A 24,582-nucleotide genomic window follows, 5' to 3' on the forward strand; every position below is an offset into this window, starting at 1 on the left:
CGGGGAAGCTGGGGGCCGCTCTGGTCGTGCCGAAGCAACACCGATGCCGTCGTCGGACTCTGGCGGCACAAAATACGGAGTCACATGCGGGGCATGTTCCGAGCAGATGTAGAGGTGGTAGTAGAACGACGTCGGGAAGTCGATTGAGGTTTGGAAGCTCATTGTGGCAGAGGGATCAACAGGCCAGAGTTGGTGGCGGGATCGGGCTGCTGTGGGGCCTGGATGCTGCAATAGGGTTGAGAAGGGGCCACGATCTTGGTGTGGATGCGACGGGCGTCCCGGCTGCTGATCGATGCGATGCGGTCTTTCTGAGGCGGTCTTGCCGATGCGGATGCAGATCTGGCTCGCAGGACAAGCAAAGCCAGGGGGACACGTGCGGCGACTGCCAAAAATGGGACAAATGGAATGGCGGCTCGAGCCGGCTCGAGTGGGGGCTCGCTCTGCTCTCGCCGGGTCTCTCACTCGCTCTCGCCGGGCCTCGCTCGCTCTCGCTGTGCGCTTCCTGTTTTGGGTGCGGCGGCGCATGCGCGGTCGCACAGGCGCACACAGACAGTGCGGCACAGCATGTGCAGGCGTTGCACACACAGCCATAGCGAGCGCAGCACAGAACAGCGCACAGCACAGTGCCGGACATGCGACACAGAACGGCGCGCCGCACAGAACGCTCGCACACACACACACGCCCCCCATCCCCAGGCTTTTCTTCGATTCGCAGCCATCGCCTTCATCTCCCCCAGCTCGAGCTCCAAGCCTGTCCCGGTCCTCCTGGCGAGCAGCATCCCTCTCTCGACTCCTCTGCTACCGCCCGTGTTCGTTCGCCAGGCCCACCCACATGCCTCCCGCTTCGATCCCGTCGCATCTCACCACCACCCGGAGGGATTCCGTCAACTCCCAGACCGAGCCACCAACCTCCCCCACACGCCTTGCCCAGGAGGACGCCGATGATCTGTCGCCTGCCGACATCTGGGCCTCGATCCTCAAGAGTGTCTCGTCCTCCAAGGTCGTCCCGACCAAGAACATCATCGTCGTCGGCGACTCCAACTCGGGCAAGTCCACCATCTCGAATGCCATCAAGAACCCGAACGAGTACTATGCCCCTGACTCGTCCGAGCTGGCCCTTTCCTATTCGTTTGCTGAGGTCAACGACGATGGAGGTACTTGTGCGCCTCGGGGTGTATCCAGAGCTGGCTCGCACCCGATACCGTCGGCTGGGTGAAGCCTCAGCTGCCCTCGTTCCTGCGTATTGCACTTCCAAATGCACCCTGAGCGAGCTGGGCGTGATCCTGCCAACGGTGTATCGCAGAACTTGTCGGTGCATCGGCAAGCCGTGCTTGGCTCTGCTGCCTGCCTGTCTGTCTGTGTGCCAAGCCCTGCTCACCCACGCCTCTCCTCCTTGCCTGTGTGTTGCCAGATGTGATTGCCAGAATCGGCATCTACCAGATTGCCGGGGATACGCAGTACCAGTCTGCGATCCCGCACGTCCTCGACGCCGAGGCCATCTGCGATGCCCTGATTGTTGTTGTCCTGGACTGGAACAAGCCGTGGAGCTTTGTCGAGAGCCTGGAAAAGTGGCTGTCCTCGCTCGAGGATCAAATCAAGACCATCTGCTCCAAGAACAAGGGCCAACTGGAGGAGCTGCAAGAGCGAGGTACGGCAGACGATTCCTCTGGACGATTCCTCTGAATGCTTCCCGGACTCGCCACCGTGCCGCCATGCTTTGACAGATCGAATGCTGTCCTCCATGTCCGTGTGCCAGCCGGCTCGCCCCCGTCCACCTCGTTGACGTGGCCCCTTTATCCCTCCCGCTCTCTAGTCGAGAGCTTTTGGCGAAACTACGCCGAGCCCTCGGATGCCCAAAGCACCACCGGTAGCCTGCGCAACATCCCCAGTTCGGCGACTGAGGTCAACTCGGTCGCTGGAATCGCCGCAGCGCGTGATGTGGTCCTGCCTCTGGAGAAGGGCGTGCTGATGAAGAACCTCGGCGTTCCCGTCGTCGTCGTGGCTGGAAAGGTCAGTCCGGTCATATCCGTTGTCTTGGCTGGCGGAGAAATCAGACCTCGCCACATGCTCAAATCTCTAGATCAGTGCCGCTGATGTCTTGCTTGGATCAATGATGCCGCTGTGTTGGTGCTCACATTCCCCGCGGATCCGCATCCTATCGTCCATGTTTGGGCTACCGACAGGCTGATGCTCATGCCCAACTCGAGAAGGACAAGGACTTCAAGGAGGAGCAGTTTGACTTTATCCAGCAAGTCCTCCGGTCCATTTGCCTAAAGTGTAGGATATGGCCGCACGACACATCCTTGGTCGCAGCAAAGCGCTCGGTATCGGCGGCCACCCCGCCTGTTCATCTGACTGTACTGATGCCGGCGCACATTCTCGTTTCTGTGGGCATGCAGATGGCGCTGCCCTTTTCTATACCTCCAGCCACCGAATCGAAACCATCCGCAACCTGCGCGGCTACATCCTTCATCGCCTCTTTGCCAAAAGCAGCGCGGCCAGCGAGCACAGCGACCCGTTCCGATTCACCGAGCGTGCCAATGTCCTCGAGCGCGACACACTGCTGGTCCCTGCCGGTTGGGACAGTTGGGGCAAGATCAAGATCATCAAGGGCGACTTCCAGCCGAACGTCTTTAGTTCATGCGACGAGGATGGCTCATTAGCCCAGGGCGGGAACATCCAGGCGGCCCTCGATGCTTATGCCAAGGTGATCAAGAACCCAAAGCACAACAAGGTATGAACACCTCATTTGGCGCTCAACACCTGGCATCTTGCATCATCGGATGTCGAGTCGTCCTGCAATAGTCAGCCGTGCGCCACGCGCCGCTGTAACTCCGGATCGATGGACCTATCCGGCTGGTCTTGCGAATAAGCCGCAAACAGTCCCCGCCCCTCCTCGCTTCAGATATCCCTCTTTGCTCCTCCATCCTCGAACGGTCATCACCCTGACCCCATCCGCTTGCTTTCGTAGGGTCTGAAACCCAAGAACTCTGTTCTGGTCGAGGACGAGCAAAAGTTCCTCGAGAAACAGCTGGAGACCCTGCAGAGCAGCGTTGAGCAGCCCCCGACGGGCGATCATCAGGTGGCCAGCACCGGAAACGCTGGCGCCGTGCCGGCCCCCAGCACTGTTATCGGGTCTGGCCCGTATGCCCACCACCGATCAGCCAACAGCGACCTGCTTGAAGACATCAGTGCCAAGCTGAATCGACTCAAGGCCAAGGAGCCGTCGCTGATATCCACTGTCGGCCGGGACAAGATGAGATACGGAACCGAGAGCGTAAGTGTCTGCTGCGGGATTCAATGTCGATCCGTCGTCGGTAAAGCAACGCGCGGATAAAGCCCAGTGTGTCTGGCTTCCCCCGGCCATTGCGGATCGGTGCTGAGCAAGCGCCAGTGTCATTGTCCTCGCCCTGCCATTTAATATCCTGACTGGCGCCATTCTCCCGTCCTTGCTTGCAGGTCGCACTCCCCGCTGGCATGAACATGTCGCCGACATCTGCAACCTCGGGCTCCTCCATCGCCGGCATCCCAGGATCGTCGGCACTGCCGTCCTCGAACCAGAACGAGGTTCTGTCCAACTTCTTCCAGTCGCTGCTCAACAAGAAGGGCACCTCAATATCCTCCACCAGCTCGGACGCCGCCATGTCGCGGAGCCAGTCCCAGATGGCTCGCTCCATGAGCCATGCTGCGCGGGAGCGGGAGCGCGAGCGCGAGCCCAATGCCTGATTGTGCATATTTTGCTTGCCGGAACGTCCTCGAGACCTTTGTGCCCTTTCGACCCATGTTTGCCGTCGCCGATCTTTCCCACCTCGTCAATACAGTATCTCGGCTTTTATCGAATCGCTTACGCTGCTCTGTCGTGGATCTCCGCATGAGGATGCACATGTGTTTGAGAGTATCCCGGCTCGATTTGTCAACCAGCAATCACCCACACGGCGTCCTCGCCTGCTCTCGCCCGCTCTCGCCGAGACCAGGGTTGTGCTGCGCTGGGACATGCCCGCACAAGCAATCGGCGGTTCTGTCCTGCCTCGGTTTGCACGATTGCCCTCGCATCTTCCCCCCCCCCAAATCGCACTCGTATCCGCATCGCCAGCGCCGTCCGCTGCCCGCACGTCCACCCTCAATCGTTTTCATCCTCGTCCCCCACTTCCAATCCTGCCGCCAAAACCTCATCTCAAGCGACGCCTTCCCAACGACATGTTTGCGTTCGAAGGCGACTTCAAATCCCGGCGGAACATCAACCTCGGCGGTCACAATACCCGGCAGGACAAGAGCGCTCTGCTTCGCAAAGCCCAGCTTGAACGGGAACAGCGAGAGGCCGAGCGACTCAGACAGAAATCCGCATCTCTCATCCAGGTAGCCGCATGCTTGAGATGTGTGTCGGGTCTGGGCGACCAGCATCCGACTGCGACGGCGGCATCCGATTTGGGTCCTCATGTTGATTTCCCCTGGCCAGCACGTCCCAAGACTCGGTCGGTGCAGTTGATCAATGGAGGGAGGGGGCAAGAATGAGATGAGAGTCGGCAACGCCAGCGAACTTGGATGGCCGATGCCTCAGCCGATACACCCAGCCCCGTTGCTGTGAGGGATGCTTCGGAATGCCTCCACTTTTGTCAGCCGGTCGCCGAGCGAATGCTAATATTCTTTGCGATGCGTGCATCCGCCACCACTTCCCTAGGCCGTGTGGAGAAGCTATTGCGTCCGAGCCCGAGCCAAGAACGCCGAGCGAGCCATCTGGGACCGGATCGCTGGAGTCTCCAATCCCTGCGACGAATCTGTGCTGCAGCTCGGCAAGCGATTGCTGTTCTTCTTTGATTCCGCAACAGATGCGCAACGGCTGTTGCTGTTTCTAAGAGTCATCGTCGAGGCTGGTGCAGGTATGCATCGTGCGGCAATGTAGGAGTAGCCTCCTTCTCTGCTGCCGCCACCCAAGCACATCTGCTCTCGCTACGAATACAGCATCTGAGTCTCAGGTTGCGACACAGGCGGACAACCCCGATGCACAGAGATCCTGACCAAGCAGGAGCTGGCTGGGGCATGGCTCCATCAGTTGTCCCGGCTCGTCGAGGTGGTGGTCGTCCTGCTCAAGCCAACGTAAGCACCCATGCTCAAACTCCGAACGCTGGATGGCTGCTGAATGCGACAAAGATTTGACTTGATGAGCTACTCACTTTGCAACCGCTCAGCACGAATGCGAATGTGCTTTGCAGCGAACATATCCTGTTCCTCGAGACCATTTCCGATCCGCAGAGCTTTGTTGGCATCCCAAACGGCAGGTATGTACGATCTTGTTAGGGACGACGATCGAACGCAACTGTGGATACCTTCCGGCGCTGTCTGGCATTGACCCACCTCCGGCTCTTGTCGTCAGTATCAGTCTGAGCACACTCTTTCGGACAATGCTCCGCATCAACTTGTATGCAACTGCCGGCCTGTACATCCGCTGCCAGATGGTGAGGCCCCTGGACGCTGTCGTCATGAGCTGTCGCTGGCTCCCACACATGTATTGACTCGCTCCTGTGCATCGGCTTTGCGACGGCTTTATACAGGACCTCCCGGATCCCCAACGCTCGCCCCACACGTCGTCGTTGCTCCAGCTCCTGCTCGATCTCTACCGACACGCGCCGGATCGGGACGTGGCCCGACAGATTCTCTCGCTTCTCATCTCGCAAGTCCTGACGCTTCCCTTGGTCTTCCAGCGAATGAGTAGCAGCGACCGGTCCCGATTTATTGGCATGCTGGCCCTCGATGAACTGTTCGAAACCATACTTGCACAGCTTGCGAGCCAGCCCGAGTCTTTATCCCTCGCCGATGCCACCAACCTGCTTGTCAGCATCATGGCCATTGGCAAGGATCAGCTCCAAGGCGCCCCGCTCTCGAGTCAGGTATGCACTGCCATAGCTGTGAACGCTATTAATGGAGAGCGCAGGCCTTTTCTATGGCCTCAGACCCAACCTCGAGTGGTGACGATGCACATGGTCGAGTTACTGCGACCAAGCGCGGGCTCTCCAACCCAAACGAGTCGCATTTCGCTGCACACCTTGTGTTCCGTTCATGCCTATTCACTAAACTCGCGCTTCACGCCAGATACTATATTTCCGAGCCCTCAAATCCGCACTGCTGAGGCTGCCGAGAGGATACCTCGCCATCACGGAGGGATCAGGTAGCGTGGTTTGCCGGTCGCCAGTGTCATATTTCGGGCGACGGAGTGTGTTTGCCCCAGTTCGAGTGACTCTGGAGGTTGCTCGGCTATCGCTGATGGCGGTACATTTCTCCTATGCATGCTTTAGAACCAGACGACAGCGACAGCGATAGTGAAAGCGATGACCCGTCCTCCGGCCGTCGCAACCAGCTAGGCACAGTGGATCCCGCACTTCATCCGCACATTTCTCAGCTCATCCACCCGGGCTTTCTGTCGATCTTGTCGACCCACCTGGGATCGGCTACGCTGTCGGCCGAAGTCATCAGCGAACTTTGCGCCCTTGTCTGTGTCCTGATCTTCCAGTTTCGAAACAAAAAGTTCCGGATCGTCAACGCCTTCTTGTACAACGGAAGCAGCATTCTCCGGAATCTCTTGACTTTTGTCATGGGCACGACCATTTCCCGCAAGATCGACGAAACAGCCTCCCTTCAGTACGCTGATGTCGTCGGTGAGTCGCCGGATCAGCGGCGTCTGGCTGTGCCAGGTCGCATCCATCTGACAGCATCGGCATAGCTGTGAACACTTTGCCCCCCCCCCATGCCGCTCGCTGGTGACCACAGCCCTCAACGTGGGCGCCGCGTGCCCTGCTAACATCGGTGCTTCTACAACAGACCCGACTCGGGCGCAAGACTGGGCGGTGCTCCTTTTCTTTGCCGAGACACTTAGTCAAGCCATTATCATCATGGGCGATGATGAGTTCTACGACGATCGCAATCCCGTCAAATCGCACGTGCCGAACATTATCAACATCTTCAAGGTGTGTTTGCTGTCCACGCAAGAGTCTCCATGAGCATCGCCTTGCCATACCGATGCCCGACTAAAAACTCACCCAGACTTACCCACGCATTTGGTACCGGCAGCACTGCGCATTTACGATCTATTGGAATGGTGCCTCCGAGCCCGACGGCTACATTGACGGCATGGCTGTTCCCATCAAGTGGATGAACGAGGCCTTCAAACTGCTGCTGCACCAGATTTATGCCCGCCAGTAAGTCGGATGAGTGTTAGTGTGCTGTCACCGAGGCTGTTGCTCGAGAACGGTGCTCAAGCGCCTGGTCTGCCTCGCCCATGTGTCGATGGATTGCCACTACTCACCGGCTCACTTCATGATGATATCGCATCAACGACAGCTCACGACGCGAGTCCCGCCTTCCCGAAGTCTGGCTGATCTCATCCGATCTGGACACCAACCTGTTCATGCAGCAGGCTGTGCTTGAGGATGTCAACGCCGAGGAGCCCGCGACGCTCTCGCAGCTCAAGATGGTTCGCCCGTATCAGGCCGTCCTGAGCAACATACCCTTTGTGATTCCTTTCGAGGCTCGGGTGGCAATATTCCGGGAGTGCATCAACCTGGATCGAAGGAGGTCTGTCATCTGAGGAGGGTGAGAAGGGGCGGGGTTGCAGCGAGCACTTGTTTGGAAGTACCCCGGTACGCACTCGGCTGCAATCTCCGTCTGTGATCTGCAATGGCTTGTGTGGCTATCCTGACGCTTCGAGCACGAATCCTTCCCATAGAGTTGTTGGAGAGCTTGGATGGATCGCGCCCGCGGCCCAGATCAAGATCCACCGAAGCTCAGTGTTTGAAGATGGATTCAAGTATCTCCATCCTCTGGGTGCGTTGTTGCGCGACCCGCCCGCAGTACGGGGGACTAAGTGCACCCGAAATAGCGCCATCGATCATGTCGCAGCCCACTGATCTGTTGCCCAAACTCTGTCTGGCCGATAGGCCCTAATCTGAAGAAGCGAGTGGCCATCTCGTTTGTTAGCGAGCATGGACTCGACGAAGCAGGCATTGACGGCGGAGGTGAGAAATGCATGGGTCGCGGCACCTCAGCCAGTTTCACGGCGTAAATTCGTTGGCATTGACACTCTTGTTCTGGGGGCGTCGGATCGGACTGCAGGTGTTTTCAAGGAGTTCCTGACAGCGTGAGTGACTTGCACGAGCATCGCGCTGGCATCGAGTCAAGTGGCACACAATTCCACCGACACTCCCCGATGCTCCCCGATGCTCCCCGATGCTCCCCGATGCTCCCCGACACTCCCCGATACTCACCACGATCTTTCCGCAGACTATCGAAACAGGTGTTTGACGACAGCTACGGGCTCTTCATGACGACATCCAAGCATCTGCTCTATCCAACCCCCTGCGTCTTCCGCGCCGATCGTATGTGCTGTGCAAACTAAATGAATCTGTTGGATGGGAGCCTGTGAGATCGTTAGTATGGCTTGCGGACTCCTGACTCTCCCCCTCTCCCGACTCTCCCGACTCTCCCGACCTTCCCGATTCTCCCCACTCTCCCGACGCCTATCCACCGCCTCTCGAACATACTCTACAACCACCAGCACAACGGCTCGCCTACTACGAGTTCGTTGGTCGGATCCTTGGCAAAGCGCTCTACGACGGCATTCTCCTTGATGTAGGCTTTGCTGGATTCTTCCTGTCCAAGTGGCTGGGTCGACAGAGCTACCGTAAGTTTGTGGGGCCGATGGCCTCCAGATGGGCTTGAGGCTCACTTTGCCACAATCAGTTCGTTTAATGGCACTCGACGCACCGCAGACTCATCTGGTGGTATGATACTTCATGAACAGTGGATGATCTGGCCTCGCTCGATTCGGAACTGTACTCGGGACTGGTGATGCTTAAGGACTATCCCAAGGATGTCGAGAAGGACCTTGGCCTGTACTTTTCGATCAACGTCAAAGGTAACCACGATTTTGTATCGATATAACCGCCAGAGATTCCACGATGTTTCCATGGTCTAATGCCGTCGCACCCCCACTCACCCTCCAGCGGAAACGGGAGAGATCGTCACAATCGACCTCGCCAAAGACGGGTCCGCTATCCCAGTGACCAACGAGAACCGGCACCGATACATCTACATGGTGTCGGACTACAAACTCAACAAGCAGTTGGACCAGCAGTGCCAGGCGTTCTTCAGAGGACTGTCGACGCTGATCGAGCCGCGGTGGCTGAGGATGTTCAATCAGGTCGGGGTGAACCGCCAATGCCAGTGAGGCCTCCTGGAAAGCCGCGCAGTCTTGGTCGATGGCCGCACCTTTTATTTTCAACTGATCCGTGCGTTTTTTTTTTTTCGTTACGGGTTGATTCCAACAGCAAGAGCTACAGATTCTGCTCGGCGGTGCCAGCACTCCAATCGACATTGACGACCTGCGCAACAACACCACCTATGGCGGCGACTTTCACGAGCTCCACCCGACAATCCGGCACTTTTGGAAGGTTGTTGAAGGCTTCGACAACGAGCAGCGCCGCAAGCTGATCAAGTTTGCGACGAGCTGTCCTCGGCCACCACTGCTTGGTTTCAAGGAGCTATCGCCCGGATTCAACATTCGATCGGCCGAATACGACAATGAGCGGCTGCGTGAGTATTGCTTTGCGCGGGTGTGCCCGTGAGCGACCGAGTGAATGCATCCTTTGGTCGCATGAGTAGACGAAGTGCTGTGGCATGTGCATCGTGCAGATACAGAGTATGGGCACTACACAGATACGCAGTATGGGCACTACACAGATACATGGCGTGGCTCTGTCGCTGACTGGATACGGTTTGTCGCACTTTCCCAGCAACGGCTTCGACCTGTGTCAATCTGCTCAAGATGCCTCCGTATACCAGCGAGGAGATTCTGCGAAGGTAGCGTCTATCTCTCGCCAAACGTCCAGAGTCTCTTCGGCTGTGGCGTGTGTCTGTCTGCACTGTAATGGCCCTGTGCTGATGATGCTCACAAGCCAGGACCATTCTGTGGATTACTGACATGCTCTGTCGCCCTCCTCGGTCTCCTTCAGCAAGCTGCTCTACGCTATCAATGCCGAGGCGGGCTTTGATTTATCATAGTGTAGCTGCAGCCCCGGTCATGATGGATGAGGAATACCATCGGGACAGTTGATCTATTCCCCGAACATCCAGTTGTGGTTGGCTACATAGCAACGACAAAATAGTTGCGAGTCAACATAGCAAAGAAGGCGGAAGACGAGGAGGAAAGGGGAGGAGGAGGAAGAAAATGAGGAGGAAAGGGGGGGGGAGAGGTGTGGAGCAATATGAGCAGGAGGCAGGAGTGTCAGCACCAGGAGCAGTATGATATGAGGATAGAGGCGTATTGGCAGCAACTCCATTTCCGGGGAGAAAAGAGTTCGATCCATGGCCCGGGTCGCGTAGCCGAGCGTCACCAATAAATAGCACGTAGCAGCGGGCAAAGCAAATATACATAGAGGTGGCGAGCTGGAGCCATAGAGGGCAGAAATGGAAGTTGTCCTTTGCGCTTGTGCATTCCAGAGGCCTGCGCAGAAGCAAGGGGTTACGGGAAGCGTCTCCATGGGAGTTGGTGAGCGGCATCTCGCTGAGGGGGGGGGAGATGGAGATACACGCTCTACATCCGGGAGGCTGCGGTGCTGAGGAACTCGACGTATCGGGGCATCTCGATGATGAAGATGTCAAAGTTGTGGGCGATATCCTGCGGGAAGCTGATGGGATCCTCGAAGTTGTACGAATCAATCTCGGGGTGATCCTTGCGATACTCTTGCAGCGGCACAAAGCCCTGGCGACGCAGCTGGATGCGATAGGGGTCCACATAGGTCTTGGTGATGGTGTTTTCGGAGAGGTCGCTGTCGACGGTCAGGGGAGAGCCAATGTCGTCGTGGGCGGTCGTGGTCCGGTCGGACGGCTTGCGGCTCATGAACCAGGCATACCGGCACGGTGGAAAGATGAATCCAGAACTGCGTGCCTGGGCCTCATCCTGCAGAAATTGCTTGATCATGCGGTAGACCAGCGGGATCATGACACCTCCGGGGTCGTCGTGGCGCCGGTCGATGCGGTGGGTCAGCTGGAAGGTGCCCTCGAGCTGGCGCCAGGTGCCCGTGCAAAAGGCTCCGATGGCCCTCTCTGAGGATCGAGCGGCGGCGGAATCTTGCATCCGCTTGAGCGCTGCGGCTGCCGGGTTCTCACGGCGCGCCTTCTCGGCCCGGTACTTTTGCTTGCGCGACTTGATCTCAGGGATGAAGCCTAGCGTCAAATAGTTCTTGCGGTGGGGCTTGGTGGCCGTCAGCATCGGCAGAATGTCGTGGCTCCAGAGGGTCTCGATGCGGTGGCTGAGTTTCTCAAAGCTCGAAAAGTCGTCAAAATGCTCCATCACGCGCGACTGCCCGAGCTTCATGTACCACATGTCGACCCACAGACACCGCATCTGGTCGATCAGGGCCTGGATCTGCCCTTGCGACATTGTCACAGGTACGAACGAGTATCCGTCCGAGTTGAAGGTGGACGAGCTCTCTGCGACCAGCGGCAGGTGCAGTGTCCGGTACTCGACTGAGTTCAGCTCGCCGACTCGGTCGTGCGGCAGCCGGCAGGTCCGGCGGCCGTTGCCGAACAGCTCGATCGGCCGCCACTTGCCCGTTCGCCAGTATCCACCGCCGCCGCAGTTGGTGCAAAACTGGTACTTTTTCTGGCAGACGGCGCAGACCGACTATCGGAGACGCAGATCGAGACCGAGAAGAATAGAGAGCAGGAGGAGAACAGAAGGATAGCAGGAGGAGAGTAGAGGGAGATTCATCGGCCCGTGGACACGGGAGTATTAGAAGAAGGAAAGAATAGAGTTGGACCGGACACTGCTGCTGGTTTTGGGCATCCAAATACTCGCATTCATTTCAGTTGAGCGGGCTGGCTGTCCAGACTTACCTCAACGCCGTACTCGGCATGCTTTTCGTTCAGGTTGATGGCGGCAACACCTGTGCCGATGGACTGCTTGCAGACATGGCAGTCGATCAGCTGCGGTTGGTCCGGCGAGAAGGGCGCCATTCGGGCACGCTTGGTGCGCATAGCCAGGAGACCGGCGGACAGGACCACCGTACCCGAGGACGAAGCTTGCTCGTCTCCCCGGTCGCCATGCTCCGAGGCGGCACCCTCCGGCTGCGACTTTTGTGACTCGGTGGTGCAGATGAAGCACGAAAAATCACGGACGACCGTTGGGGACAGATGCTGGATCTGCCCGTGGAATGTCAGGGTGATGCGTTGGACAGAACATGACTTGCACGCCAGCACCTCCTCGAGCTTGCCCTTCTTTTTGGAAAGGTCGTCGAGGTCCAAACCCTTGGGCGAGTCCGACACCGATGTCAAGGTCGAGCCCGAGGGATTGGGCGATGACTCTGGAGCCGAGGCCATGAGATGGTCCCAGCGCTTGCGCTTGCCAACGAGGCCGGCGGTCGGATCGAGTCCATCAGGCTGCGGCTCGTTGGCGGCATTCGGATCTGTGGCTGAGTTGAAGCTGGACGAGCCAGCAAGCATATGGCTCGATGGCGAAGCCTGGCCCAAGCCAAAGGGATTAGCGCCAAGCAGCTGGGGTACCGGTGAGCGGAGATCGGCAAAGGCGGCAGCGGTGACGGGGTGGCTCGATTTCGCGGGCTGGTCGGAGGCGAGCAGAGTTGTGCTGTGGGTGGGCTCTTGTTCAGGGTACTTGATGCCAAGGGTTTCAAAGAACTGCTGGCTGGTAAGGCTCAGTGGGAAGGACGGGCTCTGCTCGTAGCGGAACTGCGAGCTGAGAGAGAGGGAGAACGAGTCTTGGCTTGACGACCCATCGCTGTTGGCGTAAAAGTAGTACTCTGGATAGGCCGTTCTCTGGAGCCCTGCAAGTGGCCCTGCAAGTGGTCCCGCAAGCGGCCCTGCAAGTGGTCCTGCGAATCCTCGCTGGATCGTAATCATTGCGAGTGCGATTGAAATGCGTTGCGAGCGATGTTGCCAAATTGTCGAATTGCAGAGGTGCAGTTATCGAGAGATAGAAAATGCAGAGATACGTTGAGTCGTGGGCAATCGCAGGGCAGCCAAAAAGTCGTTCGTAAGAAATCAAAAGCAAAACAGCGAGACAGTGCGACTCGACATCAGGGCAGCTCGCAGCGGACTCGGTACATACCGCTGGATCCGAATTTGGCACGAGGACGGACGGCGGTGCATCGGAAGGAGCCCACAACTGCGTTGGGGCCGCCTGGGTCGACAGCAGCACGGGGGCCGGATCGAGCCCCGGCAGTGGGCCAGACACAGGGAATTGCGACGACAGCCGATCCGAGAGCAGCGATGGTGCCAGCGACGAGGGAGGCGGCGGCGGCGGCGGCTGGATGACGAAAGGGTGGTGCGTCGGGGCCGGCAGCGGCTTGGAAGCCGAAAACGGCGGTCTCGGGAGGAAGGTCGGCGGGGCCGAGTAGAGATCGGACTGGGCCGGGAGGTTGAGGCCAGGGGCTCGCCCTGGCAAGGACGGCCACGATCCAGACGGAGACGGAAGGGCCGGTTGGAACGGGGTCGACGACGAGAGCCTCGATGGGTCCCGCCGAGGCAGTGGCGACATGGGCTCCCGTTGCGGTATCGGGAGCGACGAGAAGCCTTGGCTCGGTATGCGCTGAAAGCCGGACTGGAACTCGGGCTGGAATTCGGATTGATATTCATGTTGAAAGTCCGGTTGGTACTCAGGCGGGATCAGGGGTCGTTGTTGATGCGGATATGGCAGTGCTGACGACGATGCTGCCGACGGCGATGAAGACGACGGCGGACCGGCCGAGGATCGGGGCTGCCAGGAGGCCGACGGGTTGCTGGCCGGATAGTAATGCGATTGCAGAGGAGGTGCGTTTGGATTGTTCATCGAGAAATGTGGCTGCAGCGAGCTAAGAGGTCAAGTGGAAGGAGGTCAGGGACTGAGACAGGGCAGAAGTGGAAAAGGATCGAGGACACCAAGAGCGACGGCAAAATGAGCCGGAAGAGTTGCGAGATAGAATAGGAGAGATACAAGGCAATTTGAAGGAATGGCGAGGGCACGCTGCAGGAATGGCGAGGCCAAGCGCAGAGAGAGAGAAGGCGAGCGATGCAGGCCGGGACAGCAAGGCGGGCAAACGGGTCCAAGGAGAGACCACAGAGCCGGACCAGCGGATCCAGCGAGGTTGTCAGCAGTGGATCCGCAGACGCAATGGGCGATCGGGAAGGACGGAGGCAATTTGGGTGGCCGAGAATGGTCGCGGAGGGCGAGTCGTTGATGAGGGCAGCGAGCCGGCACCGACCGAGACAAGCAGAACAAACGCTGGGTTAGATGCGAGTCCAGCAGAGGTGGCAGATAAGCAAGAGTATAACGACGAGCAGGAACGAGAGTGGGAATGGGGACCGGGACTGGAGCGGGAATGGAGTGGGAAATGAAGCGGGAAACAGAGCGCAACCGGGATGGGCCGTTTCGAACAACAAGCGAGTGCCGACTTGGAGCGGTTGTCCTGGTGGTCCTGGTGGTTGTCTGGTGGCCGACCAGTCCAACACAGCAGCGAAGAGCGAGACGGGCCCGGAGGCACATTTGCATGCTTGATGCTTGCATGCAAGCATTCTTGCACACCCAGCGCAGGCACATCCGGGGCTCGTCCCAAGGCACATCCGGCACAGCCATATCCACAGACACCTCCTGCCGAATGATTTGCACAACACCGACATACCAGACGAGCGAGACGGCAGGACGGCAATTAGGCCACTGCCATCAAAACCAGAGTATGAAGTGGAAAGGGCAGCAGGACCGAGGATGTCCAGCGAGCAGATGAAGCGATAGACAGCAGCGCCGACCAGGCGCCTGGGTCCGGTGGCGGTGGGGCTGGTGGGTTTTGGCAAGTGGTACTCCCAGCAGAGGCCTCGTGCCGGCGAGGTTGAGGGCAGACTGGCCGGGATGCGGGAGCAGAGACGCAAGAGCAGGAGTGATGATGAGCAGGGGTGGGGAAGCGCAGGGCTGGCCGCTTGAACCGGACAGGAAGTGGTCGGTGGTGCTGGTGGTGCTGGTGGTGCTGGTGGTGGACCAGGAGGAGGAGGAGGCCCGGCACACGGCGCGAGCGGTTGAATCTGCAAAGGCCCGCGAAGGAACAACCGGGCGGCAGCACTGCCCAGTCCTTGCTGCGGGTGTACCTGCCAAAGGCCGGGCTGGAGAGCGCTCTTGTCGGGCGGGCGCTTGTTGGGGGAGCGACTCCCACGAACGGCGGGTGGATGGAATGCCGTTCTTGTGCGGGCGAGTGCGCTCTGCTGCGCGGCGAGCTTGTGTCGGTTGAGTTTTTATTGTTGATGAGTTGGCGGTGGTGTTGATGAGTTGGCAGTAGTGTTGTTGAATTGGTGGTGGTGGTGTTGAATCGGCGGTGGTGTAATCCGCAGATTGCTGCTGTAACATACATGTCGCTGCAATCGATTGAATGGCACTGGCGTTGGTCTTGGGACTTGGTCGCCCACGTCCAAGCGCCCCCTCTTCCCCATCCCGCCACGGCCGCGATGCCAAAACGTGCGCGGACACTGCCACGGGTGCTGAGGCTGCGGGCCGTTGCGCTGGCGACTCGGCCATCTCCAAGCATCGCCGAGCATCGCCGAGCATCGTCGCTCATCGTCGCCCATCGCCCAACATCGCCGAGCATCATCCAGTTTCCATCCGGCTTCCATCCAGCATCTACCGCCGGCCTTGGCTCGAGTGGCCCTATATGCGCCAACAATCAATCTCGTGCTGCGACAAGGTCGCAAGCCCATGGGCGAGGACATCACCGGCACATCGTCTTCTCACCACTCCCGCATCGGTGCTTGGGGGCAGCCCTTCGAATGGGCCAGCAAAGCCGACGCGCCTGGCTGCACGCAAGGAGCGCCGGCCTTTGCCCCTCGCAAGAACCAAGCGGGTCTGGGGCAGCCACGATTCCTGGCCGGGGGGAGAAGGGATGCACAAGGGGCCCCTGTTGGGTTGGGGCTGTCCTTGGGCCGATCCCGCAGGCAGGTTGCTTCCTGGTCGACCAGGACCAAAGCGGCTCCAAGAGGTGGCTCCGGGCTGTCGGGCTGCTCATGGGGGAGGGAGGAGAAGCGAAAGCAGCACGGGCGATCGAGGCGATCCAGCCCGGGAACCACTGTGGGCTCAGCTCTGTCAACCCGGCCGATCCAGTGTGCTCGGCGTTGCCACAGCGCAAGCGACGAGCGCAAATTTGCTGGCCGGGACCAGCTGTGCGTGAAAACCATGTGCCTTTGGACCCACCCACCTTGACACTCGGCCGCGACTTCTATCGAGATCTGCCTCGTCGCAGCGCTGTCCCGCCCCTTCCCTGGCATAGCGAGCGCGGCCTGCCGAGCATGTCCAGAGAGTGGGCGCCACCCCGGCATCGTTCCAAGCAGCATCGGCAGCATCGGTCCGCTGTGAGTCGGCTTGGGACGCCCGATGTGTCCATTCGAGTGCGCGCCGTCTTGGCCAATGGGGCGAGTCTCGCCATCGTCCTGCACTCAGCTGCTGCGATCCCCGCACTCTATGAGGACTCGTATTCCTTTCAGCTCTTGTCAAGGTTATATGCCGGATGCTGACGACAAGCCAAGAGCAAAGTAAAGATGGGGGCATCTCGTTTCGTTTCATTTCATTTTTTCATTTTTTTCATTTTCCATTGTCTGGATAGACTGTACATGGGAGGCACCTCCCTCATCTTCTCTCCGTACACCTGTATTCACACTCATCATCTAATCGCGACATTCACCGATCCGGATCTGGGTTCCTTATTAGATACATCAAAGGCCGTCTTGCACGAGGTCTCGGTAAGAGATCCAGACAACTATCCAAAAAAAAAAGAAGGCGGGGTAAGAGCACGACGGGGGGGGGTGTCGTTCCTTCGACCCAAGATCGGGGGAGGGAAGGAAGCAGTTGCCAAGGTCGAAACGGTGGTGCTGGAGAGCGAGACCAGGATCAGGAGGGCTGCGATGGCACCGTCTGGTAAGACGTCCTCTCGCACTCTCCTTCTCCTGCTCCGTCCTGGCCGGTCAACTCTTGGCAATGTTTCGCCTCAGGTATTCAAAGTATTTCGAGATCTCGATCACAAAGATATCATACTGCTGGACTTCAAGGCGCGAGTCGGCGCCGTGGTCGTCGCAGAACCAGTACTGGTCGACTTCGGGGTGCTGCTTGCGGTACTCTTGCAGCTGCATAAAGCCCTGGCGGCACAGCTGGATGCGGTACGGATCGACATAGGTTTTGGAGCCGGTGGCCCGGGCGTCGCCTCCAGAGTCGGATCGTCCCGCGTCCAGAGTATGGGCCGCATCGCCAGTATCGGCCGCCGAGCCCGTAGTGCTGCCTCCCGGAAGCATCTCGGCCTCGGACTTGCGGCTGGCAAACCAGACATAGCGGCAGGCCGGGAACGCAAATCCAACCTCGCGTGCCTGGGCCTCATCCTGCAGAAACTGCTTGATCATGCGGTAGATCAGCGGGATCATGATGCCTCCCGGGTCGTCGTGGCGCCGGTCGATGCGGTGGGTCAGCTGGAAGGTGCCCTCGAGCTGGCGCCAGGTGCCCGTGCAAAAGGCCCCGATGGTCTTCTCGGGAGGCTTTGCCGGCAGAGGATGGCCCCGCTTGCTGGAGGGTCCGCCGTCAGACTCGCGCAGGGCTTTCTCGGCACGGTAGCGCTGCTTTCTGTTCTTGTACTTGGAGATCAGCCCCAGAGTCAGGAAGGACTTGCGGTTGATCTGATGGGTGGTCAGCAGCAGCACAATCTCGTTGCTCCAGATGCGTTCGAGCTGCTGCGAGATCTTGCGGAAGGTCGAGTACTCGTCAAAGTGCTCCATGACCTTGGGCTGGGCCACTTTGGCCATCATCAGCTCCAGCCAAATGTCCTTGAGCTTCTTGAGGAGCAGGTTCAGCTCGGGATGCGAGAGCTTGGCCAGGTCCCAGTTGAGCCATTGGGTCGCATTGATGGGCTCGTCTCGCCGGGCGGCCACCGACGCAACCAACGGCAGGCTGCAGGTGGTGTATTCGATCCACTGGACTGGTCCGACTCGGTCATGCGAGAGGCAGCAAGTCCGGCGATGGCTGGCAAACAGCTCCTTGGGGCGCCATTTGCCCGTTCGCCAGTATCCGCCGCCACCGCAGTTGGTGCAGAATTGGTATTTCGCGTCGCAATGACTGCAAACCACCTGTGGCAATGGCCAAGTGTTGAATGTATCGCGGAGAGGAGCCAGACGGCATCGAGCAGATCAAACAGCACTGATTAGACAAGGTACAGCACCCAAGTGTCGCAACCATCACAATCATCACAACCATCACAGCCATCACAACCATCACAATCATCACAACCATTACAGCCATCACAACCAGCACAATCATCACAACCATCACAACCATCACAACCAGCACAACCGTCGCCACCGCATTACCTCGATGCCGAATCCATTGCTGTGCGAGTGGATCCGCATATTGAGCGCCGCCTTGGCAAACCCGATCGGCTGTTTGCACACATTGCATTTCAACAGCTCGAACCCCGGCGGCAGACCCGCGCCGGCTCGGGCGGAATGCGTTTCGGCCGGCGACTCGAGCTTGATGTGCTCTCGCCGAGGTGTCTCTGTTGGTATATTGCTCTCGGCCGCCATCGCCACCGCTGCTGCCGCTGCTGTTGCTGCTGCTGCGACCGAGCCTGGGATCGGGACACCTAGCGAGAGCACAAGGGTTGGGTCGGGAGGACCTCGGGCCATCGCCGCCTCCAGTCGTGCGATGCGCTGTTCTTCGCATGCCTGGCACACAAACTGGACAATGAACGGCCGTGGCACGTTGATCGTCTTGCGAGAGCCCCCCAGGAATGTGATGCAGGCCTTGGTATCTTGGCAGGAGAGACAGACCAGCGACTCGACCGGATGCGTGGCAGCGGTGTCGGGCTCCGACGCAACCAGCGCTCCTGGCCCTGGCGAGAGCGCGTCCGGCGAGAGCCCCTGCGGCGGTGCAGACGCACAAGTAAGTTATCGTGGGAACGCACTCGGCCAGCCGATTCCATGCTGCCGACGACTTGCAAACGCCAGACGCCATCCACTGGACAGTCTCCTGCTCGAAGCCGACCACACTTCACAGACTGCACGGACTGCACTCGGACACGTTCTCGTGAGAGATGACCGACTCCATCCCCGCCCCTCAGGTTTAAATCACAGCCGGGCTGCATCGCCGCCTGTCTTGACCTCGCCGACTGGTACCCTCCGCCAGTCGGCATGAACCACATGCCGAAATATCCTGTGCCTGCCGTCCTACACTACCCCAATCGCATGCCCGATACTGATGACAGTGCTCTGCTGTGACTCCTGCCCCCGTCATGCCTTTCTGCCCGCATCGTTCCCCGCTCCGACCACACAGACCCATCCCCACACACACTCGCACTTACTTGGTCCTCGTAACCGACAGGGCTGGGGTGATCGGCGACGGGCTGGCCCAGCGACGAGCGCTCAGCGACCGAATACCACGGCCACGGCGCGACCGGAGAGCCGGTTAGCGCATCGAGCGACTGGGCAGGCGCGGGCGGGAGCTGCTGATGGACGAGGTGAGCCTGAGCCGCCGTCGGGCCTGGCGATCCGTGGCGAGTGGACGGCAGCAGCGGCGGCGGCCATGGCGTCCCATGGAGCGGCCTCGTATCTGACCCCGAGGGCAACACCAACTCGACGGCTTTGTTGTCCACTGGCAGGGGCATGTGATGGCTTGGACCGTGGGACCCTTGTGGCGGGGTCTGCTCGGCAAGGTGGTCACGGCGGTGGTCCTGATTGACGGCGGTGGTTCCCATGTCCCGCGGTGAGGGCACGAGAGTCGGCCGCCGGTTTGCCGTTTCCGAGGCCACGGTTGAGAAGGGGAGGGGAGGCAGCAATAAGCAGATCCCAGACAACAACGACACAAAAAAAGGAAAGAGAAACAAGGGTTGGTTAGGCGGATGGACAGCGGTGAACGGCACAGACCCTCAAATGCCAAGATGGCGAGTGCCAGAACAGCGAAGCGCTGGCACGACCCCCCTCCCTACAAAGCAAACAAGCCCCTTCGCCAGGACGAAAGGACGAAAGGACAAATCCAACGAGCGATACAGCCGGGTGCTGGTTGTCGCCATGAGTAACTCTTACCCAGTATGACGGTGTGTCTGGACGGACAGACTCCTGCCACCGCAGACCCGGGGAGGCCAGACCCAGAGGCACCGGCGGAAGCAGCTGCGGCTGGGGCTGCAGTGTGTGGAGATGCTGGTGCTGGTGCTGGTGCTGGTGCTGGTGCGGCCGAGGCAGTGCCGGATAATGATACTGAGACTGTGTTTGGGATTGGGGGTGAGGCTCCAGTTGCGGTTGCGGTTGCGGTTGCGGTTGTGATCGCGATTGCGGTTGCGGTTGCAGTTGGAAGGGTAACTGCGGCTGCAGCTGCGGCTGAGGTTGTGGCTGAGGTTGTGGCAGTAAAACGGAAGAGGATTGCAGTGGCGGAAGCAACAGCGAGTACTGCTGAAGAGGTGGGACCGGCGAATTGGACGGAACAGACCCTGATTCGCGGCTGACGAGAGCTTCGCTGCCCGGACCGAGACTGAGCGATCGATAGTTTTGCCCAATCGACATGGTCTCGGGATAGCCGTAGCCCGGGCTGCTGGCAAAGTTGCGGTCGAGGGCAGGGTGCGGATGGTCCTGGGAACGAAATGAGGCGGTCGATGGCTTGTCTAGTCCTGGGTCGTGGTCTGAGCCTGGCTTGGATGCATACGCTGGGCCGGCGACCCACACAGACCCAGAGCCGAGGGTCGAGGAAGGATCCAGCGACTCTGATTCGTAGCTGCCCCTGACGGAACCAGCCAGTGCCGGCTGCAGATACGACGGTGGCGAATACGGCCACAGCGAAGAATTCCAGTTCAAAAGTTGGGCCTGAGAAAGCTCGAGCGGGCCGCCGGGCGGGGGCTGAACGAGTGCCTGGGCGGGATGGGCATGGTCCGGGTACTGAATGGATCCCAAATCGAGGGCGGGCTGGTACTGAGCCGACATCCTGCTCCGATCCCTCGAATAGCCAAGGCGATCGACTTGGCCGCGGAGAAGGAACGACGGGCTCGCCAGGGTGTCCAGCGACGAATCGGGCGTCACAAAGGTATTGACGGGCGCCGGACCGGCAAGGACGGAATTGCTGGAGACTGTGGCGTCGGGGGTGTATGCACCGTGCGAATACTCGGGTCCAAAGAGCGGATGTCGGTCCATGGGAGGAGCAGTTGGATGGATGCGATGCAGAGACGGCGATGCGTTTGTGGGGTGGTGTGCAGGCGACAGGCCGGTCGGAGCAAACGGGACAGCATCCCGAGTCGCAGCCAGCGGATAGTGCTGCTGGAACAGCGCAGCACGGCTGCCGTCCTCCCGAGGCAGCGGGTAGTGGGTCTGGCTGCTTACAGATGAATTCCCCCAGTGAGAGCTGGATGCATCGGCAGGGTCCTCTTCTGGGTGGAATGGAGATGGGTGCTCCATTGTCGGAGCCGATGCGACGGTGGGAGACGAGACGGACGCAACGACTGCTGTGCTCTCTCTTGATGGAGGTGTATCCGGGACCTGCAAGCGAGGCAATACATTAGCACATGTGCCGGGAGACAAAAAGTATCCGGGCGGTAGATTGGGGAAGGGGGCGTGGACAGCCAGGTGCCAGCGATGGGGGGAGAGTGCCAGCGAACGAGCACCAACAGACAGGCGCCCGCAAATGGGTGCTGTACGATCGACAGGCTCAGCGAGAGCCGAGATGCGCAGATTGGACGGAGACGAAGACGAGACCGAGTGCAGGCGGGGTGGGTGAATCTGCTGGGCCTGGGACATGAATTGGTGCGGAAGCGTGGTCGGTGCGAGCGAGGGCGATGGGGGGGGGCGTGGAGGGAAGGGTGCGAACCGGGGACCAGACGCAGCAAGGGACCAAACCAGAGCGATGGGGGAGGCGGGTACCTATGCGATTGATCTTTGGCGACGATCCGAGACCGGTCCGACAGGGGGTGGAGCCGAAACAGGAACTTTATAGCAGATGCGACGGAGCAGTCGACCGACAGCCGAATCGCGGGATTAGATGGACAGGCGGCGAATGGACAAGGACGGGCCCGAGGCGAGGAGGCACTACCATCGAGCGCTTTTTTGGGGAGAGGGAGGGCGAGCGAGCGAGAGGAGAGCGAGAAAGAAAGCGCCGACAAGCGGGAGGGGCCGAAGAAAAGATCTTCAGGAATCCGAGCCGGCACGGAGTGCGACATAGTTAACGTTGTTACGCGCAGCAAGGGCGAGTAGGCCCATCCATGGCCTTGCTGCGGGCGGCGACGGGTATAGCGCGGGCGGCCAATGGCATTGTGCGGCCAATACCGGCTCTGGCTCCGCGACACAGACGCAGCAGCAGCACGAGCGATAGAGATAGAGATAGTGATGGCAACGGCGACGGCAACGGCAACAACAGCAGCGATGGCAACAACACGAACAAGGGCAGGAACAACACCAGCATCAACATCAACAGCAACAGCAACAGCAACAGCAACAGCAACAGCAACAGCAACAGCAACAAGCAGCTGTGCAGTATTAAGAGCCGCCGGCAGTAACAACCCTGCAGCACGAACGAGGGCCTTTTGTTGGCCCTTTCCGCTTTGTCCTGTACCGCCAGCAACAGCACTTGACCACAACAACACTTGACCACAGCGCCAGTACTTAATCACAACAGCACTACTTAATCACAACAGCGGTTAATCGCAGTACTAACTGCGACCGAGCGTTCGGCGGTGCACATTCGCTGCTTTCCACCCCGCAGAGGCAATATACACACATCCCTGCCCCCCCCGTTCTGGCCAAGGCCGGGGTTAATGCCAAGCGACGGTCTCGACATGGCCGTTGTTCGCACACCCGTCTCGGCGCAAAGCTTTCACCCCCTCGGTCTCCCCTCGGTCTCCCCTCGGTCTCCCCCTCCCACGCACGATCCCACGCACCAGCCCATGCCGCCCATCCAAACCCATGTGCCGTCCTGGGTTCTCGCTCGCAGAGCCGCTCGACCCGGCTGCATCGCCCGGCCGCTGCCCCGACGACGGGCGCAATCGGCGCCCAGCTTTCCTCCCCACGGCTGCTTCGGCGGTGCTGGGCCGATCCATCTTGGCCACGCAGCCCTCCCCCCCGGCAGGCAAGGCCCCGCGAGAACCGCGTGAGCCCAGGGCCGAGGCTTTGTCTCGGCCTATATTGCGTCTTGTGCGCCCCGTGCAATCTCGGCAGGACCAGTTCGATTGGTACGCCCTTGCATTTTGTTTGCGCTTTCCTCTTTTTTCGGGTCCTTGCCTCGTCGCAGCCCGCAAGGGCCGCCGCCGTCACCAATCAGCGGCTGCAGGCGGCTGCCTCCTGAGCCGGGGGGCGTAACGCACACAGCCAAGGCAACCAGCCGAGTGTGTCCTTTCCTGGCAGTCTCGGCCTGGGAGAGCACTCGACTGCCCATCGGAGAGCACCCGGCTGCGCCTGGAGTGCACCGACTGATACAGCTCGCATGGAGCGCACTCCCTGGGCCTGGATACAGCAAGCATGAGCCCTGCTCCCCCCCCCAGGCCGTCCAGGGCCTCGGATCCGACCCACTCGCAAACTGCCGCTGCCGTGGCCGGCGACCTCAGCACCCAGCATGCGCGCCTGCAGGCCGTCCTCTACAACCTTGCTGGCGGATTTCAGTGTCTGTGGCTGCGGGTGGGAGCGCTGCGTCTGCTGTCGCCCTTGTGCATTTCCTCGGCGCTCGCCCAGCAATCCAGCCAGCTCGGGTGTGCTCGCCCACGCCCAAGAGCCACCCTCTGTTCAGCCCTGAGCCTCCGCCTCGCCTCGCCTCGTCTCGCCAAAAGTGCTCACCCTTGCACAGCACAACACCGTGTCTGGTCGGGCTTGCCCTGGGCCCGTCTGCTGAACCGGCACTGGCCGTTGTTTCCCACGTTCGTCGTCGACTGGATAGCCTAAATCGCAGCCAAGGCGGCCTTCTTGGCTGAATGGCATTAACAGCCGGCCGCACACCTTGCTGCTCTCCAACCCGGCCGCAAGAACCACTCGTGGTAGACCGCCCGCGAGCAACAAGCCGCACGACGGGAATATGCTGGGTCTGGTAGGCACAAGGCGGGGAGCCTCGGCGCGATTCGGCCGTGGACCAGCACGGGTCCGACAAGGTCATGGCGGGCGGTGGGGCGAGCGGGCGCAATGCGATGCAAGTCTGCCATGCGATGCGATGCAAGTCTGCCATGCGATGCGATGCGATGCAGTCATGGACAATCCTGTCACATACCGATCGACATCTTGCAGATAACGAACGGACACACTCCCCGTAGCCCTCCCGATAATGAACTGGATCCCAATGCACCTTGGTCGGGATCATGTCGCAGCCGTGACGAGCACCAGCTTGTTGTCCAGTCCCATTCCATTGCGGCATGCGACCAAAGTGCCACTGCCTCCGTGGCTGGCTTCTCTGCAAGCTTATCTGTCAGTCGTCTCCATCTCAAGCCGCTCGTTTGTCCTGCCGGCAACTCTGTTACTGCCATTCCCATCGCCTTCAGAGTTCAGCCAGTGCCTCATCGGTCACCCTCCTGCTCCTCCTCCTCCTCCTCCTCCAGACGCCACTCGGTGGATCCAAGATGGTGTCATTGCCCA

At 59.8% G+C, this 24,582-nt stretch overlaps 5 protein-coding genes across 5 annotated transcripts; 3 read left to right on the plus strand and 2 right to left on the minus strand.

The window, feature by feature from the left end:
- Positions 1 to 721: 721 nt before the first annotated feature.
- BJ171DRAFT_518741 (dynein light intermediate chain-domain-containing protein) lies at positions 722 to 3,840 on the plus strand. The gene is made up of 7 exons (XM_053112278.1): positions 722 to 1,154; positions 1,412 to 1,648; positions 1,814 to 2,010; positions 2,184 to 2,277; positions 2,400 to 2,734; positions 2,972 to 3,277; positions 3,460 to 3,840. Exons 1-7 carry the CDS (start codon positions 833 to 835, stop codon positions 3,724 to 3,726), a joined length of 1,758 nt encoding a protein of 585 aa, XP_052963294.1. The 5' UTR covers positions 722 to 832; the 3' UTR covers positions 3,727 to 3,840.
- A 205-nt stretch (positions 3,841 to 4,045) lies between these two features.
- On the plus strand, positions 4,046 to 10,316 carry BJ171DRAFT_216009 (uncharacterized protein). Its single transcript, XM_053106418.1, has 21 exons — positions 4,046 to 4,356; positions 4,679 to 4,877; positions 4,986 to 5,094; positions 5,187 to 5,276; positions 5,372 to 5,453; positions 5,550 to 5,885; positions 6,088 to 6,163; positions 6,291 to 6,650; positions 6,814 to 6,959; positions 7,063 to 7,190; positions 7,333 to 7,566; positions 7,718 to 7,815; positions 7,929 to 8,006; positions 8,104 to 8,128; positions 8,272 to 8,366; positions 8,546 to 8,671; positions 8,792 to 8,905; positions 8,994 to 9,190; positions 9,318 to 9,582; positions 9,783 to 9,849; positions 10,002 to 10,316. The coding sequence occupies exons 1-21, from the start codon at positions 4,198 to 4,200 to the stop codon at positions 10,048 to 10,050; spliced, it is 3,033 nt and encodes a 1,010-aa protein (XP_052963295.1). The 5' UTR covers positions 4,046 to 4,197; the 3' UTR covers positions 10,051 to 10,316.
- Positions 10,317 to 10,342: 26 nt separating this feature from the next.
- BJ171DRAFT_216023 (uncharacterized protein) lies at positions 10,343 to 13,941 on the minus strand. The gene is made up of 3 exons (XM_053106419.1): positions 13,115 to 13,941; positions 11,887 to 12,891; positions 10,343 to 11,674 (listed from the first exon to the last, which is right to left on the minus strand). Exons 1-3 carry the CDS (start codon positions 13,832 to 13,834, stop codon positions 10,583 to 10,585), a joined length of 2,817 nt encoding a protein of 938 aa, XP_052963296.1. The 5' UTR covers positions 13,835 to 13,941; the 3' UTR covers positions 10,343 to 10,582.
- Positions 13,942 to 16,781: 2,840 nt separating this feature from the next.
- On the minus strand, positions 16,782 to 21,744 carry BJ171DRAFT_216083 (uncharacterized protein; the record flags this gene model as incomplete). Its single annotated transcript, XM_053106421.1, has 4 exons — positions 16,782 to 18,126; positions 18,367 to 18,915; positions 19,356 to 19,724; positions 20,077 to 21,744. Coding segments are annotated over 4 exons (3,732 nt in total), but the record flags the coding sequence as incomplete, so codon positions are not given.
- Positions 21,745 to 22,932: 1,188 nt separating this feature from the next.
- On the plus strand, positions 22,933 to 23,901 carry BJ171DRAFT_477625 (uncharacterized protein; the record flags this gene model as incomplete). The annotated part of the gene is made up of 2 exons (XM_053108879.1): positions 22,933 to 23,198; positions 23,508 to 23,901. 2 exons carry the CDS (start codon positions 22,933 to 22,935, stop codon positions 23,899 to 23,901), a joined length of 660 nt encoding a protein of 219 aa, XP_052963298.1.
- Between the last annotated feature and the right edge of the window lie 681 nt (positions 23,902 to 24,582).

This window comes from Polychytrium aggregatum, assembly GCF_025602895.1.
Source record: "Polychytrium aggregatum strain JEL109 chromosome Unknown BJ171scaffold_41, whole genome shotgun sequence".
In the NCBI taxonomy this organism is placed as follows: domain Eukaryota; kingdom Fungi; phylum Chytridiomycota; class Chytridiomycetes; order Polychytriales; genus Polychytrium; species Polychytrium aggregatum.

Excerpts from the sequence above, each read along its gene's own strand:
- BJ171DRAFT_518741 (XM_053112278.1), top strand. The coding sequence starts at position 833 with ATGCCTCCCGCTTCGATCCCGTCGCATCTCACCACCACCCGGAGGGAT. Across the intron at positions 1,155-1,411 it reads TGAGGTCAACGACGATGGAG|ATGTGATTGCCAGAATCGGC; the intron begins GTACTTGTGCGC and ends GTGTGTTGCCAG. Across the intron at positions 2,278-2,399 it reads CCGGTCCATTTGCCTAAAGT|ATGGCGCTGCCCTTTTCTAT; the intron begins GTAGGATATGGC and ends GTGGGCATGCAG.
- BJ171DRAFT_216009 (XM_053106418.1), top strand. The coding sequence starts at position 4,198 with ATGTTTGCGTTCGAAGGCGACTTCAAATCCCGGCGGAACATCAACCTC. Across the intron at positions 7,816-7,928 it reads CAAGTATCTCCATCCTCTGG|GCCCTAATCTGAAGAAGCGA; the intron begins GTGCGTTGTTGC and ends TCTGGCCGATAG. Across the intron at positions 8,906-8,993 it reads CTTTTCGATCAACGTCAAAG|CGGAAACGGGAGAGATCGTC; the intron begins GTAACCACGATT and ends CTCACCCTCCAG.
- BJ171DRAFT_216023 (XM_053106419.1), bottom strand. The coding sequence starts at position 13,834 with ATGAACAATCCAAACGCACCTCCTCTGCAATCGCATTACTATCCGGCC. Across the intron at positions 12,892-13,114 it reads TGCCAAATTCGGATCCAGCG|CGAGGATTCGCAGGACCACT; the intron begins GTATGTACCGAG and ends ATTACGATCCAG. Across the intron at positions 11,675-11,886 it reads ATGCCGAGTACGGCGTTGAG|TCGGTCTGCGCCGTCTGCCA; the intron begins GTAAGTCTGGAC and ends CGTCTCCGATAG.